Here is a 17,537-nt window from a genome sequence, read left to right on the forward strand (position 1 = left end):
GTAAAATATCCCAGGGTGCATTGCTCCAAATGACGTCGCAAAGGACGTCATTGGTTTTGACGTGAACGTAAATGACGTCCAGCCCCATTCACGGACGACTTGCGCAAACAACGTAAATTTTACGGAACGACGGCCATACTTAACATTGATTGCGCCTCATATAGCATGGGCAACTTTACGCCGGGCAAACCTAACGTAAACGTCGTAACTTCACTGCGTCGACCGCGCGTACGTTCGGGAATTCGCGTATTTTGCTAATTTGCATACTCGACGGGGTAAATGACGGAGGCGACACCTAGCGGGCAAAAAAAAAATTGCAGTTTAGATCCGACGGCGTAAGAGCCTTACGCCTGTCGGATCTAATGGATATCTATGCGTAACTGATTCTAAGAATGAGACGCATAGATACGACGGCTCGGATTAGGATTTACGACGGCGTACATGGCGCTGCACCGTCGTAAGCCCTTTGAGAATCTGGGCCTTAGTCACTGTTTATGTGTGGTGCACCCTGAGGATGTAATATACTTTGTTCTGTTATTTTTGGCAGTTTGCCATATAAAGGGCCCTGGGGTGGGGGGGGGATGGGGGGGTACATACCGGCTAAACAGGATGGATTACAGACCAGGCGCATGCTCGGTTCCTGGGTGGACCTGTTTGGGTCTCATCCTTCTCTCCTCATTGTATACATACAGTGCCTTGAAAAAGTATTCATACCCCTTGAAATGTTCCACATTTTCTCATGTTACACCCAGAAACGTAAATGTATTTTATGTGATACAAATACAGGACAATCTTAGAAGAAAAGACTTGAGACCGGGAGGGGGGGGGGGGGGGGGTCCCCTTCCAGCAGGACAACGACCCTAAAGTACAGCCAGAGCTACAATGGAATGGTTTAGATCAAAGCCTATTCATGTGTTAGAATGGCCCAGTCACAGTCCAGACCTAAATCCCATTGAGAATCTGTGGACAAGACATGAAAATTGCTGATCACAGACGCTCTCCATCCAATCTGACAGAGCGTGAGATATTTTACAGAGAAGAAGAATGGAGGAGAAATGTCCCTCTCTAGATGTGCAAAGCTGGTAGAGACCCCCCCAAAAAGACTTGTAGAGAAAGGGGGTCCTACAAAGTATTGACTCCGGGGGGCGCCATACAAATGCCCCTCCCCCCACACTTTTCACATATTTATTTGTATCATTTTCCTTCCACTTCACAATTACGTGACACTTTGTGTCTCTCACATAAAATCCCAATAAAATACATTTATGTTTTTGGATGTAACATGAGAAGATGTGGGGTATGAATACTTTTTCAAGGCACTGTTTTTTTGCTCCATTGTACTTGTCAAGACTGCAGCCTCTCGGGGTACTTACCTTTGAGTAATAAACACATCTGCCAATGGTTGCCCCAATACCCCCAGATACCCCCCCCCCTACTGATCTGTGCTCGGATACGTCGGTGTGATGCCGGGGACTCGCTATGTGGGGTTTTGCTGTTCCTCTGGGGGTGACCATGTTGGCTGCATCCCGTCCGACATCCTTCCATTGAAAACTAAATTGTCAGCCGAACAGCATCTGCATCCAGTTAGATGCAGCCGCTGTTGGGGTATCCTGACAACGGCTGCACAATAGCATGGAGGTAACGGGAGATTCATGCGTCCCGCTGTATACCACGGATGGGGGAACTCTTATTATATTGTTTTGGTAAATGTAAAGGAGATTGTACAATCGGATTGCAGAGTGTATGGTCAGCCAATGGTAAGTGATGTAAAAGTATCTGCAGGGATCTGCCCATCCCACTGTGGAGGAAGAGAGGGATCTATAGAGGAGGAGTTATCTATAGAGGAGGAGGGATCTATAGAGGAGGGATCTACTGTATGAAGAGGGCGGGGCTCTCTAGTCATCCCCGTCCCTGGGAGGTGTGTGGATTTGTGAATGGTGGGGGGAGGGGGGGGCGCACTTCTCTCTCTTTCCTTCCACAACAGCGTTGTGTCCGAATTACTAATCACAAGATGTCCCTGACACTCATGTGATGTGCTGAGGGCCCCGCCGGCTCTGCCATGACGCTCTACAAACAAGGGGCTGAATAGCCGACACACACACACCGTGCACAACACGAGCAACTGCGCATATCGGGAGCAACTGCACACCGTGCACAACACGAGCAACTCCTGCAAACGCACACTGTGCACAACATAAGCAACTGCACACTGCGCACATCAGGATTAACTGCACACAACTGGAGAAACTGGGAACGACATAAGCAACTCCTGCAAACGCACACTTCGCGCAACAAGAGAAACTGCACATAACATAAGCAACTCCTGCAACTGCACACTGCGCACAACAGGAGCAACTGAGCACAACGGGAGCAACTGCACACTGCGCATATCAGGATTAACTGCGCACATCAGGAGCAACTGCGCACGACAAGAGCAACTTCGTACAACGGGAGCAACTGCGCACAACGGGAGAAACTGGGCACGACATAAGCAACTCCTGCAAACGCACACTGCGCACAAACGGGAGCAACTGTGCACGACAGGAGCAACTGTGCACGACAGGAGCAACTGTGCACGACAGGAGCAACTGTGCACGACAGGAGCAACTGCGCACATCGGGAGCAACTGCGCACATCGGGAGCAACTGGGCACGACATAAGCAACTCCTGCAAACGCACACTGCGCACAACGGGAGCAACTGCACACTGCACATATCAGGATTAACTGCGCACATCAGGAGCAACTGCGCACGACAAGAGCAACTGCACACAACGGGAGCAACTGCGTACAATGGGAGCAACTGCACACTGCGCATAACTGGATTAACTGCGCACATCAGGAGCAACTGCGCACAACGGGAGAAACTGGGCACGACATAAGCAACTCCTGCAAACTCACACTGCGCGCAACGGGAGAAACTGCGCACAACAGGAGCAACTGCACACTGCGCATATCAGGATTAACTGCGTACATCAGGAGGAACTGCTGCAAACGTACACTGTGCACACCGGGAGCACCTGCACTACACACTGCGCACAACATAAGCAACTGCACACATCAGGAGCAAACGCAAACTGTGCACAACAGGAGCAGCTGCACACTGCGCATATCAGGAGACACTGCACACTGCGCATATCAGGAGACACTGCACACTGCGCATATCAGGAGACACTGCACACTGTGCAGAGCTGCAGTCACACAACCTGCATGCACTGTATGGAATCTGTACATTTATTGCTCCACAACAGCGTGCAACACAAACCTCCCCGGCGCACCAAGTTTTAGACGCGCACGGCTGCAACCAGCACAAGATCTCAGAGAAGAATACACATTCGCTGTCCACAGCTGCAAGCACGCCACCTCCGGTGTATCGGCTGCACACTGTCACCTGTCACCCAGCCTGTCCCTCCCGCCGTCACACTGTCACACCTACACACTGTCACTGACACAAGCTGTGCACTCGGAGGCTGGAGACGGGACAACATGAAGAAGTGGCTGCATGTCAAGCAGGTCCGCAGGACGTCTTCTGTGAGTACAGAGACGCGAATGGTGGGGTGGGGGGGGTTATCCTGCAGAGCTCCCCCGCCCGGGGGGGGGGGGAGGGGAGGGGGTGTCTGCTCGCTCACCTGTGCTCAAGTGTCATCTGCTGTGCCAGGTGGGGGGAGGGGAGAACTAAAATGTCAGGGCTATGGAGAATGGGCATTGGCGGGAGTGTAAAGATTAGAGTTGGGCCTATACATGGCAGCAGAACCGGGCAATATAAAGTCAGGATTGTACTTGTTGGGGTTCAGGTTATATAGAGGTAGGGCTCTGTAAAATATGGGCACCAATGGAGGTGAACCTTGGACGTGACACTGAAATTGGGTGGTTAAGGGTTATAGATGGCTCCTATAGAAAATGGGCACGACTGGTAGTAATTAGCAGATGATGTGGATAGTGGGTGGTATAAGGTGGGGGGTGGGTTATAAAATGGGCATGATTAGCAGATCAGGTGGTATCACTACTGGAGGGGATGTATAGTTGGGGGTTAGAGCTCTATATAAAATGGGCAACACAGGAGGCAAAACTTACACATGGCAGCAGAACTTGGGGGGGGGGGGGGGGTATAAAGCCGGGATTTCACAGAGAATGGGCAATAGCATAAGGCTTGGGGGTACAGTTATATGGAATGATAGAAAATGGGCAACAAAACAGGTGTAACTTGGAAATACCAATGGAATTGGTGGTATTGGGTTGGCGGTTTTGCCTTATAGAAAATGGGCACCGGCAGTGATGGGCATATGGTATGGATACTGGGTGGTATATGGTTTGGGGGTTCTAGCTCTGTAGAAAATGGGCACCAAGGTGGAACTTGGACCTGGCACTGGAATTTGGTGATATAGAGTTGACGGTTATAGCTCTGTAGAAAATAGACACTGTTGGTAGTAATTGGCAGATGGCATCGCTACTGGGTGGTTTGTAGTCGGGGTTAAAGCTCTATAGAAAATGGGCAACACAGAAGGCAAAACTTGCATGGCAGCAGAACTGGGTAATATGAAGCCGTACTGGTATATAGAGAATGGGCATTGGATGGCTATGGGGTACTTGGAAGACTAGGTGGTATAAGGCGGCTGTTAGAATGATAAAAAATGGGCACTGAAAGGGTCGTCATGGCATTGGGTGGTATAGGGTTGGGTTCTAGCTCTATAGAAATGGGGCACAAAGGTCTAAGTTGGACTTGGCACTAGAAATGGTTGGGGTTCTATAGAAATATGAAGCACCTAGGTCTAACTTTGACTTGGCACTGGAATTGGGTGGCATAAAGTTGGGTTTTTGCCCCTATAAATAATTTAGATTTAGATTTTAGATCGAGTTTAGATCTTGGGTGGTATAGGGTTGGGGTTCTAGTTTTATCGAAATGGGGCAATAGGGTCTAGCTACGACTTGGCACTAGAAATGGGTGGTATATGGTTGGGGGTTCTATAGAAATGGGGCACCAAGGTGTAACTTTGACTTGGCACTGGATTTGGATGGCATAAGGTTCGGTTTTTGCCCTATAGAAAATGAGTGCTAATGGTCATTAGAAGATGGTTTGGATCTTGGGTGGTATAGGGTTGGAGTTCTATAGAAATGGGGCACCAAGGTCTAACCTGGACTTGGCACTAGAAATGGGTGGGGTTCTATAGAAATATGGGGCACCTAGGTCTATATGGTTGGGGTTCTATAGAAATGGGGCACCAAGGTCTAACTTGGACATGCCAATGGCATTGGGCGGTAAAGGTTCAGACTTCTAGTCCTATAGAAATGTGCCACCTAGGTCTAACTTTGACTTGGCACTGGAATTGGGTAGCATAAGGTTGGGGATTTGCTCTATAGAAAATAGATGCTGACGGTGATTAGCAAATGGTTTTGATCCTTGGTGGTATGTGGTTGGGGTTTTAGTTCTATGGAAATTGGACACCGAGGTCTCACTTGGACATACGATTGGCATTGGGTGGTACAGGGTTGGGGTTCTAGGCCTATAGAAAATGGGCACCCAGGTCTAACTTGGACTTGGCACTGGAATTGGGTGGCATAAGGTTGGCACTGGAATTGGGTGGCATAACGGTAATTAGCAGATGGTTTCGGTCTTGGGTGGTATAGGGTTGGAGTTCTATAGAAGTGGGGCACCAAGGTATAACTTGGACTTGGCACTAGCAATGGATGGTATATGGTTGGGGTTCTATAGAAATATGGGACACCTAGGTCTATATGGTTGGGGTTCTAGTTCTATAGAAATTTGGCACCAAGGTTCAATTTGGACTTGCCAATGGCATTGGGTGGTAAAGGTTCAGACTTCTAATCCTATAGAAATGTGGCACCTAGGGCTAACTTTGACTTGGCACTGGAATTGGGTGGCATAGGGTTGGGGTTCTAGTCCTATAGAAAATGGGCACCCAGGTCTAACTTGGACTTGGCACTGGAATTGGGTGGCATAAGGTTGGGGTTTTGCCCTATAGAAAATGGGTGCTAACGGTGATTAGCAGATGGTTTAGCTCTTGGGTGGTATAGGTTTGGGGTTTCTAGTTCTGTAGAAATGGGGCACCGAGGTCTAACTTGAACATAAAATTGGCCTTGGGGTGGTATAAGGTTAAGGATTTTGCTCTGTAGAAAATGGGCACAGAGGTCTAACTTGGACATACAATTGGCATTGGGTGGTATGAGGTTGGGGGTTTTGCTCTAAAGAAAATTGGGCGCTGACGGTAATTGGCAGATGGTATCAGTACTGGGTGGTACATGGTTGGGGTTCTATAGAAAATGGCCACCAAGGTGAAGCTTGGACATGGCACTGGAATCGGGTGGTATAAAGTTGGGTTTCTAGTCATGTAAAAATGGGCACTGACTTGGGTATATTTAGCAGATGGCACAGTAATGGGTGGTATAAGGATGCGGTTATAGTTTTGTAGAGAATGGGCACCATCATAAGTGTAACTGGGGTATGGCGTTGGCATCTTGCCCACCAAACCTTATTGGGTTCCAAGGCCTCCACCATAGACGCCATGGTTTCTATACTGTGCACTGATGATGGGCAGGAAGCCTGGAACATGTCTGCAGCTTGGAATAAACGGCTCTTTAATATTTGCCCATATCTGCCCTATATACCATCGGGCGCCTTTGCGGCATTAATGCCCCGGTGTTATGGGAACTTCATGTGGTTCTATTTCCTTAGGATAGATAATTGTTACATTGTGTCAGTGCTGGGCGGAAGGGGTTAATCCTGGGTGTCAGTGCTGGGAGGAGGGGTGGAAGGGGTTAATCCTGGGTGTCGGTGCTGGGAGGAGGGGTGGAAGGGGTTAATCCTGGGTGTCGGTGCTGGGAGGAGGAGGGGTGGAAGGGGTTAATCCTGGGTGTCAGTGCTTGAAGGAGGGGCAGAAGGGGTTAATCCTGGGTGTCAGTGCTGGGAGGAGGGGTGGAAGGGGTTAATCCTGGGAGGAGGGGCAGAAGGGGTTAATCCTGGGTGTCAGTGCTGAAGGAGGGGCGGAAGGGGTTAATCCTGGGTGTCAGTGCTGGGAGGAGGAGGGGCAGAAGGGGTTAATCCTGGGTGTCAGTGCTTGAAGGAGGGGCAGAAGGGGTTAATCCTGGGTGTCGGTGCTGGGAGGAGGGGTGGAAGGGGTTAATCCTGGGTGTCAGTGCTGGGAGGAGGGGTGGAAGGGGTTAATCCTGGGTGTCGGTGCAGGCGGAAGGGGTTAATCCTGGGTGTCGGTGCTGGGAGGAGGGGCGGAAGGGGTTAATCCTGGGTGTTGGTGCTGGGAGGAGGGGCTAATCTTGGGTGTCGGTGCTGGGAGGAGGAGGGGTGGAAGGGGTAATCCTGGGTGTTGGTGCTGGGAGGAGGGGTGGAAGGGGTTAATCCTGGGTGTCGGTGCTGGGAGGAGGGGTGGAAGGGGTTAATCCTGGGTGTCGGTGCTGGGAGGAGGGGTGGAAGGGGTTAATCCTGGGTGTCGGTGCTGGGAGGAGGGGTGGAAGGGGTTAATCCTGGGTGTCAGTGCTGGGAGGAGGGACGAAAGGGGTTAATCCTGGGTGTCAGTGCTGGGAGGAGGAGGGGCAGAAGGGGGTTAATCCTGGGTGGAGGGGCGGAAGGGGTTAATCCTGGGTGTCAGTGCTGGGAGGAGGGGTGGAAGGGGTTAATCCTGGGTGTCAGTGCTGGGAGGAGGAGGGGCTAATCTTGGGTGTCGGTGCTGGGAGGAGGGGTGGAAGGGGTTAATCCTGGGTGTCAGTGCTGGGAGGAGGGGTGGAAGGGGTTAATCCTGGGTGTCGGTGCTGGGAGGAGGGGTGGAAGGGGTTAATCCTGGGTGTCGGTGCTGGGAGGAGGGGTGGAAGGGGTTAATCCTGGGTGTCAGTGCTGGGAGGAGGGACGAAAGGGGTTAATCCTGGGTGTCAGTGCTGGGAGGAGGAGGGGCAGAAGGGGGTTAATCCTGGGTGGAGGGGCGGAAGGGGTTAATCCTGGGTGTCAGTGCTGGGAGGAGGGGTGGAAGGGGTTAATCCTGGGTGTCAGTGCTGGGAGGAGGGGTGGAAGGGGTTAATCCTGGGTGTCGGTGCTGGGAGGAGGGGTGGAAGGGGTTAATCCTGGGTGTCAGTGCTGGGAGGAGGAGCGGAAGGGGTAATCCTGGGTGTCAGTGCTGGGAGGAGGGGTGGAAGGGGTTAATCCTGGGTGTCGGTGCTGGGAGGAGGGGTGGAAGGGGTTAATCCTGGGTGTCGGTGCTGGGAGGAGGGGTGGAAGGGGTTAATCCTGGGTGTCGGTGCTGGGAGGAGGGGTGGAAGGGGTTAATCCTGGGTGTCAGTGCTGGGAGGAGGAGGGGCGGAAGGGGTTAATCCTGGGTGTGGGGTAAGGGAACATTTATGGGTGTAAAGTCCAGCAATATAATGGGAGATTCGGAGATTCGGGCGACGCCTCTCTTCCCACAGACGGAGAGATTCCTCTACATTTCACCACCGAGGAAAGCTTCAATCTGTGCTTTGCACACAGGCCATGTATCCCGAGATCTATCTTTATTCAGCTCTGTGTGGCGGCGGCCCGGAAATATCTTCACAGAAACCTTTATTAGCGTCGCGCTGCGCGCTTTCATTTCATTGGCTGCGGAGGATCACATGACCCCGTGATATCTCCGCACATTCATATCTCTGTGAGACGTGTCACCCGACTCTGGAGTCAGACAGCCGGGTCAGGGTGCGGTTTTATACTCCTGCAGTCCCAGTACAGCAGAGCTCAGGCTGGGAGAGGAAGAAGCAGCACCAGGAGCTAATCAGTTCATGATGAGAGAGCAGAGAGAGGATCTCATCACTGTGCTGCTTCTCCGTTCCCTATCCAGTCCCAGGCTGGGGGTGGATCCAGGGGAACCTGGGATCAGAGGAAGTGGGTTGAGTGATGCTGCCCATCACATTGGGGACATCTAGTGGCAGAAACAAGTACTGTTGGGGAAATCTTTGCATTGGATTTCAATATTTCAGCCTTCAGCCCCCTTGCAGTGTCCCTAGTTTGCTGCATAGCAATCCCCGCCCCCCCCCCCCATTTATAGCCCCCAACAGTGCCCCTCCCATAGTCTCCTACAGTGTCCCTCCATAGAGCCCCCATCAGTGATGCTCCCTTAAGAGCCCCCAATATCGTACCCTCATAGGGTCCAATGCAGTGTCCCACAGGGCCCCCCATAGTTCCCCCCCGCTGAGTCCACTGTGACCCCCCAATAGTGCTTCCAGCAGTGTCCGTCAGTCCCCGCCCCCAATAGTGCCCCCGTCCGTGTCCCACAGTCCCGCCCCCCCCCCCCATTGTGCCACCAGCAGTGTCCGTCAGTCCTCGCCCCCAATAGTGCCCCTGGCCGTGTCCCACGGTGCCGCCCCCCCCCCCCATTGTGCCACCAGCAGTGTCCACAGTGCCCCCCACCCCCATATCGTGCCCCCAGGCCCCAGCCATGCTCTGCAGTGCCCTCCAATCTCCCACATTGCACCCCCAGTCTCCTGTAGAGTCACCCAACCCCCTCCAGGGTGCTCTGCCCCATGGAGAACCTTTCAGTATTTCCATACATGTTCTGTGTTGCCATACAGAGTTATGCACACTGACCCGATCTGTGATACCGATCGCTCTGTGTGATGCCAGAAAGTGACCCGTCAGGCCGGCACCACAAGTACCAAGGATGCCGATTATATTCCATTCAAATGCTGCTGTTTGAGCAAATCGGACAGAAAATGTCCAGCATGCTGAGCAACTTCCACTACATCCGTCCAATTGTTTCATCATTCACCGAACATTCACTGCAGGAGAATCTTCCAGGTCCATCCATGTGCTTTATACAACAGAGAATGATTCACCTCCAGCTATGGCCGAGACACGGCACCTCCTCCTCCTCCCATCCTCTCATCCCCTTCCTCTTCCTCATCTTTTTCCTCTTCCTCATCTTCTTCCTCTTCCTCATCTTCTTCCTCTTCCTCATCTTCTTCCTCTTCCTCATTTTCTTCCTCTTCTTCCTCTTCCTCATCTTCTTCCTCTCCCTCTTCCTCATCTTCTTCCTCTTCCTCATCTTCTTCCTCTTCCTCATCCTCTTCCTCTTCCTCCTCATCTTCTTCCTCTTCCTCCTCATCTTCTTCCTCTTGCTCCTCATCTTCTTCCTCATCTTCTTCCTCTTCCTCCTCATCTTCTTCCTCTTCCTCCTCATCTTCTTCCTCCTCCTCTTCCTCATCTTCCTCTTCCTCATCTTCCTCTTCCTCATCTTCCTCTTCCTCATCTTCCTCTTCCTCATCTTCCTCTTCCTCTTCCTCCTCTTCTTCTTCCTCCTCTTCTTCTTCCTCTTCTTCTTCCTCTTCTTCCTCCTCTTCATCTTCTTCCACTTCATCTTCTTCCTCTTCATCTTCTTCCTCTTCATCTTCTTCCTCTTCATCTTCTTCCTCTTCATCTTCATCCTCTTCATCTTCATCCTCTTCCTCCTCATCTTCCTCCTCTTCATCTTCCTCCTCTTCATCTTCTTCATCTTTCTCCTCTTCATCTTCTTCCTCTTCCTCCTCATCTTCTTCCTCTTCTTCTTCCTCCTCTTCATCTTCTTCTTCCTCTTCATCTTCTTCCTCTTCATCTTCTTCCTCTTCATCTTCTTCCTCTTCATCTTCTTCCTCTTCCTTCTCATCTTCTTCATCTTCTTCCTCTTCTTCCTCCTCCTCCTCCTCCTCTTCTTCTTCCTCCTCTTCTTCCTCCTCCTCCTCTTCTTCTTCTTCTTCCTCCTCCTCCTCCTCCTCCTCCTCCTCCTCCTCCTCCTCCTCCTCCTCCTCCTCCTCCTCCTCCTCCTCCTCCTCCTCCTCTTCTTCTTCTTCTTCTTCTTCTTCTTCTTCTTCTTCTTCTTCTTCTTCTTCTTCTTCTTCTTCTTCTTCTTCTTCTTCTTCTTCTTCTTCTTCTTCTTCTTCTTCTTCTTCTTCTTCTTCTTCTTCTTCTTCTTCTTCTTCTTCTTCTTCTTCTTCTTCTTCTTCTTCTTCTTCTTCTTCTTCTTCTTCTTCTTCTTCTTCTTCTTCTTCTTCTTCTTCTTCTTCTTCTTCTTCTTCTTCTTCCTCCTCCTCCTCTTCCTCTTGCTCTTCTTCTTCTTCCTCCTCCTCTTCCTCTTGCTCTTCTTCTTCTTCCTCCTCCTCTTCCTCTTGCTCTTCTTCTTCTTCCTCCTCCTCTTCCTCTTGCTCTTCTTCTTCTTCCTCCTCCTCTTCCTCTTGCTCTTCTTCTTCTTCCTCCTCCTCTTCCTCTTGCTCTTCTTCTTCTTCCTCCTCCTCTTCCTCTTGCTCTTCTTCCTCCTCTTCTTCCTCCTCCTCTTCCTCTTGCTCTTCTTCCTTCTCTTCTTCCTCCTCCTCTTCCTCTTGCTCTTCTTCCTTCTCTTCTTCCTCCTCCTCTTCCTCTTGCTCTTCTTCCTTCTCTTCTTCCTCCTCCTCTTCCTCTTGCTCTTCTTCCTTCTCTTCTTCCTCCTCCTCACCCTCCTCATCTTCTTCCTCTTCTTCTTCCTCTTCATCTTATTTCTCTTCCTCCTCATCTTATTCCTCTTCCTCCTCATCTTATTCCTCTTCCTCCTCATCTTCCTTCTCTTCTTCCTCCTCCTCACCCTCCTCATTCTCCTCATCTTCTTCCTCTTCCTCATGACCTTCATCCTCCTCATCCTCATCCTCGCAGACCTGCTGACCCAAATCATTTCCATAAGAGACCTTTTATACGGCGTCCAAGGGTCAGGCTATATCCGATAAGAGGTGTGTGGTGCGGCGGGAATGACGGGGGTTAAAGTCTGACTGCAGCGGAGCGACACCCAGAGCAGGAAATTCACCGATCTGTACAAAGGCGACCGTCATCCTCCTCCGCCGGATTCATACCGGATCCACGGATCAGGATCTCCTTCCGGGGATTACACGCCGTCCGCCGGGGTCTGCGTTTACACACAATCGACGTGCGTTGTATTTATAGTGAAATGATCACGCTTTAGATACAATACAAATAAATAAACACAAAAATAAATAACAAATAATAAATACAAAGCAATTAGAAAACAAATTTCCGGCATTAGACCTCAGAGAACCCGTCACCGACTTTTTGTTGTCCCCCATGTGATGGAAAAAAAAAGTTTAGTAAACCAAAAAAAAAAAATCCAAAAAAAACCCCCAAGCACCTAAAATTCCTCCCCAGAAAAAGTTTGAGCCCCCCCCACCCCACCCCCACATCATGTTCATAACTCGTGTCGGGGGGGGGAGGGGACTACGCACAAAACCGTCAATTTCGATACACGTTGCATTTCGCCACACGCGCGGTGCGATCAATAATTCTCGGCCCGTTAGCCGCGGTTATCTCTACACTAATGACCTGTGGAGGGGGGGGGGGGCTTTTAAATCCTCGCCTAAATATATCGGGGGCCGAGGTTTGACATGTTGGGTATCTATCTACTCTTTTTATATTTTACCAAAAATCTGCTGATAGGTTTGTGTCCCCAAAAATTAACTACAGTAGTTTTTTTTATTATTATTATTACTGAAATGTTGTGTTTTATAAATGACAGAAGGAGTAGTTGATGATTGGAGCCGACTCCCAGCAGAGGAAGGCCGGTCGTCACAAAGGGGATTTACATTGAGATCTGTATTCGGAAAAGATATAAAGTTTGTGTGACTCGGAGGAGCGATTGGCTCTTCGGTGGGGAAGGGGTTAGCGCCGGCGCCGGTAATGAGCCGCTCTGGTCCTCTGCCAGGTGAGACGATTTGTCCTCCTGACTTTGATCCCCGAAACAATGAGCGTCCCTTTTCCTCTGACAGCGTCGTATTTCATCCTCGGCGCGGAGGCCGCCGTCCTTGTAGGGTGAGGGGCCGTCCTTGTAGTGTGAGGGGCCGTCTCTGTATAATGTAGAGATGTAGATATTATATCTGATGAGGAGATATCATGTATTACTCAACCCCCCCTCCCCACCCCCACCATCTGTCTTACATGACAGGTCCTCACAGGGGGGGGGGGGGAGGGACGACTGCCCTGGGCACTGGGGTATCATGTGAGGTAGGGGGGGGGAGGGGGCAGGAAAGTATTTGTGTTGGAAGGGGGAGTTTGGGGTTCAGCAGGGGGTGTTGTTCTATGAGTCTAAATTTGGAGGGGGGAGGGGGTTGTGTTAGGAGGGAGGGATTTGGGGTGGATTTGTGGTGGAAGGGGGAGTTTGTGGTTCAGCAGGGGGTAAATGTTCTTCTAGGAGTCTAAATTTGGGGAGGGAGGCATTTGGGGTGGATTTGGGGTGGAAGGGGGAGTTTGGGGTTCAGCGGGGGGTAAATGTTCTTCTAGGAGTCTAAATTTGGGGAGGTGGGTGATTTCTGTTGAAAGGGGGAGTTTGGGGTTCAGCAGGGGGTGTTGTTCTAGGAGTCTAAATTTGGAGGGGGGGGGGGGGTTGGGTTAGGAGGGAGGGATTTTGGGGGAATTTGTGCTGGGAGGGGGGATTTGTAGCATGATTTGTAGAGGGGGCCGCTGTGATTTGTAGTGGTGGGGGCTCTAATTTGCAGTATGATTTGTAGAGGGTGGGGGCCCTGTGATTTGTAGAGGGTGGGGGCCCTGTGATTTGTAGAGGGTGGGGGCTCTGTGATTTGTAGAGGGTGGGGGCTCTGTGATTTGTAGAGGGTGGGGGCCCTGTGATTTGTAGAGGGAGGGAGGGGCCCCTGAGATTTGTAGTGGGGGGCCCTCTGATTGTAGTTCCCCCCCCCCCCGCTGTATGTGCGTTGTGCCATGTGGCTCTGTGGTCCGGGGAGGGTTAATGGGTGTCATGGAAACCTCTTATCAGTGATGTCACCCGGCAGACACGCTCACATCTGTCACTCTCTCACACGGCTGCAATCGGCATCGTCTGCTGGCCGGACCGGCGTCTGGTAGAGATCGGACGGTAAGATGGGGGTACGCGGGCAGCACTGTGGATGGGGGGAGGGGATCCGGTGGCGACCCCCCCCCCCTGTGTGCAGAAAATATCAGAATTCAGACCTTCAACCGATCATCAGTCAGACCAGATCTCTGGTTAGGTTGGGGGTCTCTGGCTAGGTTGTCGGGGGGTCTCTGGTTAGGTTGGGGGTCTCTGGTCATGTTGCCGGGGTCTCTGGTTAGGTTGGGGGGGTCTCTGGTTAGGTTGGGGGGTCTCTGGTCAGGTTGCCGGGGTCTCTGGTTAGGTTGCCAGGGTCTCTGGTTAGGTTGCCGGGGTCTCTGGTTAGGTTGCCGGGGTCTCTGGTCATGTTGCCGGGGTCTCTGGTCATGTTGCCGGGGTCTCTGGTCATGTTGCCGGGGTCTCTGGTCAGGTTGCCGGGGTCTCTGGTCAGGTTGCCAGGGTCTCTGGTTAGGTTGGGGGGTCTCTGGTTAGGTTGGGGGGTCTCTGGTTAGGTTGCCGGGGCTCTCTGGTTAGGTTGCCGGGGCTCTCTGATTAGGTTGCCGGGGCTCTCTGGTTAGGTTGCCGGGGCTCTCTGGTTAGGTTGCCGGGGTCTCTGGTCAGGATGCTGGGGTCTCTGGTCAGGTTGGGGGGTCTCCTGGTCAGGTTGCCGGGGTCTCTGGTCAGGTTGCCGGGGTCTCTGGTCAGGTTGCCGGGGTCTCTGGTCAGGTTGCCGGGGTCTCTGGTCAGGTTGCCCGGGGTCTCTGGTCAGGTTGGGGGGTCTCTGGTCAGGTTGCCGTGGTCTCTGGTCAGGTTGCCGTGGTCTCTGGTCAGGTTGCCGTGGTCTCTGGTCAGGTTGCCGGGGTCTCTGGTCAGGTTGGGGGGTCTCTGGCTAGGTTGCTGGGGTCTCTGGTTAGTTTGCGGGGGTCTCTGGTCATGTTGCCGGGGTCTCTGGTCAGGTTGGGGGGTCTCTGGTCAGGTTGCTGGGGTCTCTGGTCAGGTTGGGGGGTCTCCTGGTCAGGTTGGGGGGGTCTCCTGGTCAGGTTGGGGGGGTCTCTGGTCAGGTTGGGGGGGTCTCTGGTCAGGTTGGGGGGGGTCTCTGGTCAGGTTGGGGGGGTCTCTGGTCAGGTTGCCGGGGTCTCTGGTCAGGTTGCCGGGGTCTCTGGTCAGGTTGGGGGGTCTCTGGCTAGGTTGCCGGGGTCCCTGGCTAGGTTGCCGGGGTCACTGGCTAGGTTGCCGGGGTCACTGGCTAGGTTGTCGGGGGGTCTCTGGTTAGTTTGCGGGGGTCTCTGGTTAGGTTGTCGGGGGTCTCTGGTTAGGTTGTCGGGGGTCGGCAGTGCGCATGTCTAGTTAAAATCAACGGCCCGGATTCAGAAAGGAGATACGACGGTGTATCTCCGGATACGCCGTCGTATCTCTGAGTGCGCTCGGTCGTATCTATGAGCCTGATTCAGAGAATCAGTTACGCATAGATCTCCCTAAGATCCGACCGGCGTAAGTGTCTTACACCGTCGTATCTTAGGCTGCATATTTACGCTGGCCGCTAGGTGGCGCTTCCGTAGATTTCCGCGGGGGATATGCAAATTAGGTAGTTACGCCGATTCACAAACGTACGTCCGCCCGGCGCATTTTTTTACGTCGTTTACGTTAGGCTTTTTCCGGCGTAAAGTTACCCCTGCTATATGAGGCGTATCCTATGTTAAGTATGGACGTCGTTCCCGCGCCAGAATTTTTAAAATTTTAAGTCGTTTGCGTAAGTCGTTCGTGAATAGGGCTGTACGTAAGTTACCTTCACGTCTAAAGCATTGACGATTTGCGGCGTAATTTCGAGCATGCGCACTGGGATTGTTTCACGCGCCGTTCGTAAAAAAAAGTCAAATACGTGGGGGTCACCATTCATTTATATAAAACACGCCCACATCATCCACATTTGAATTAGGCGCCGCTGTAACATAGGGCGCAAGTTCTTTCTGAATACTGAACTTGCGCCCTAATTTACAGCGGCGTAACTTATCTGAGATACGCTGCGCCCTGCGGATAGATACGCCAATGAATACGGGCCAATATTTTTTGCTAGAAAATGACTTGGAACCCCCAAAACATTTTATATATTTCAGCAGAGACCCCGGGGAATGAAGTGGCGATCGCTGCGATATTTTATGTCGCACGGTATTTCCCCGGCGGTCTTTCAAATGCAATTTTTTGGGGAAAAAATACACTTCAGTGAATAAAAAAAAAACAGTAAAGTTTGCCCAATTTTTTTTGTTTTAATGTTTAAGAAAATGTTACGCCGCGAGAATCGCGATCGATCTTCTAAGCAGAAATCCCGTGATTCTCATTCCAGCCGGAATGGCGCGGCTCTACGATAAGCTTTTGTGACCCTCATTTTAGGTCCCATCTGGTAATTCGGAGATCCTCCAGGATTTTTTATCTTTTTGTATGATTTGATTTCTTTTATTCTTTTCCTTGTGATTTGCGTGCCGATCTTCGTTGTTGGGAAGTATTTGATGGAGAACGTTTTCTGGTCTCTTGCAGTTGTCGGGAGGCTGTGAACTCACCACGGTGCTCCAGGATTTCGTCGCCATCCACAGCAATGAGCTGAGCATCCAGGTGGGCCAGACGGTGGAGCTGCTGGAGAAGCCGAGCGACCGCCCCGGATGGTGTTTGGTGAAGACGACGGAACGGAGCCCCCCGCAGGAAGGCCTGGTGCCCAGCAGTGCCCTGTGCATCTCCCACTCCCGGAGCAGCGTGGAGATGGAGTGCTTCTTCCCGTCGGGAAAAGGTAAGGAGGAGACCTTCTGGGTTGGGGTGACGCCCAAAGTGATTCTGTCCCTCGTACGAGATTTTCGGGAGACGCACTAATAGTTGTCCTGTTGGTACACAAGAGTGATTGTGAACTATTACTTCATCCTCAAAGCTGGTGGCTCGTGTTTGGTGGGGGCAACAGGTGCACTTTATGGGCAAATTTCTGTGTACCCCGATTATCAACACCTGTGGGAACTTGTTTGGACCTGAAAACCATGGCCACTAATATGAGGTTGACCCCAAAATCCCCCCACCATAATTACTATGGAGTTGACACCCAACATCACCACCACCATTGCGGCTATTGATATAACATCATATATTTCCCCCTCCCACCATCACCACCACCATCACAGCCATTAATATGTGATTGACCCCCATCACCCCCACCATGACAGACGTTAATATGGGGTTGAAACCCAACACCCCCATCACCACCATTATGGGGTTTACACCCAATGTTCTTCCACCATCACCGCCACGGCCATTAATATGGTGTTGACCCCCAACATCCTCCTACCAAGGCCAGTAATATGGGGTTGACCCCCAACATCCCCCTACCAAGGCCAGTAATATGGGGTTGACCCCCAACATCCCCCTACCAAGGCCAGTAATATGGGGTTGACCCCCAACATCCCCCTACCAAGGCCAGTAATATGGGGTTGACCCCCAACATCCCCCTACCAAGGCCAGTAATATGGGGTTGACCCCCAACATCCCCCTACCAAGGCCAGTAATATGGGGTTGACCCCCAACATCCCCCTACCAAGGCCAGTAATATGGGGTTGACGACCAATATTCCCCTCACCGCCACCACTATATCCCCCCACCACCATGGCCATTATCATGGAGTTTACCCCCCAACATCCCCCCACCATGGCCATTAATATAGGGTCGAC

At 51.7% G+C, this 17,537-nt stretch overlaps 1 protein-coding gene across 7 annotated transcripts in view; it reads left to right on the plus strand.

Annotated features, from left to right (window-relative positions):
* KALRN (kalirin RhoGEF kinase) overlaps positions 1-17,537 on the plus strand; it is a 237,638-nt gene that overhangs the window by 69,268 nt on the left and 150,833 nt on the right. For 6 of the 7 annotated variants that reach the window (XM_040358301.1, XM_040358299.1, XM_040358300.1 and 3 more), the window contains exon 19: positions 16,369-16,615. In XM_040358301.1, the coding sequence (XP_040214235.1) occupies positions 16,369-16,615 (247 nt within the window). Of the gene's footprint in view, positions 1-3,433; positions 3,530-16,368; positions 16,616-17,537 lie in introns of those variants that run through there. The other variant, XM_040358304.1, reaches the window with a different exon arrangement.

This window comes from Rana temporaria, chromosome 6 (genome assembly GCF_905171775.1).
Source record: "Rana temporaria chromosome 6, aRanTem1.1, whole genome shotgun sequence".
NCBI lineage: Eukaryota > Metazoa > Chordata > Amphibia > Anura > Ranidae > Rana > Rana temporaria.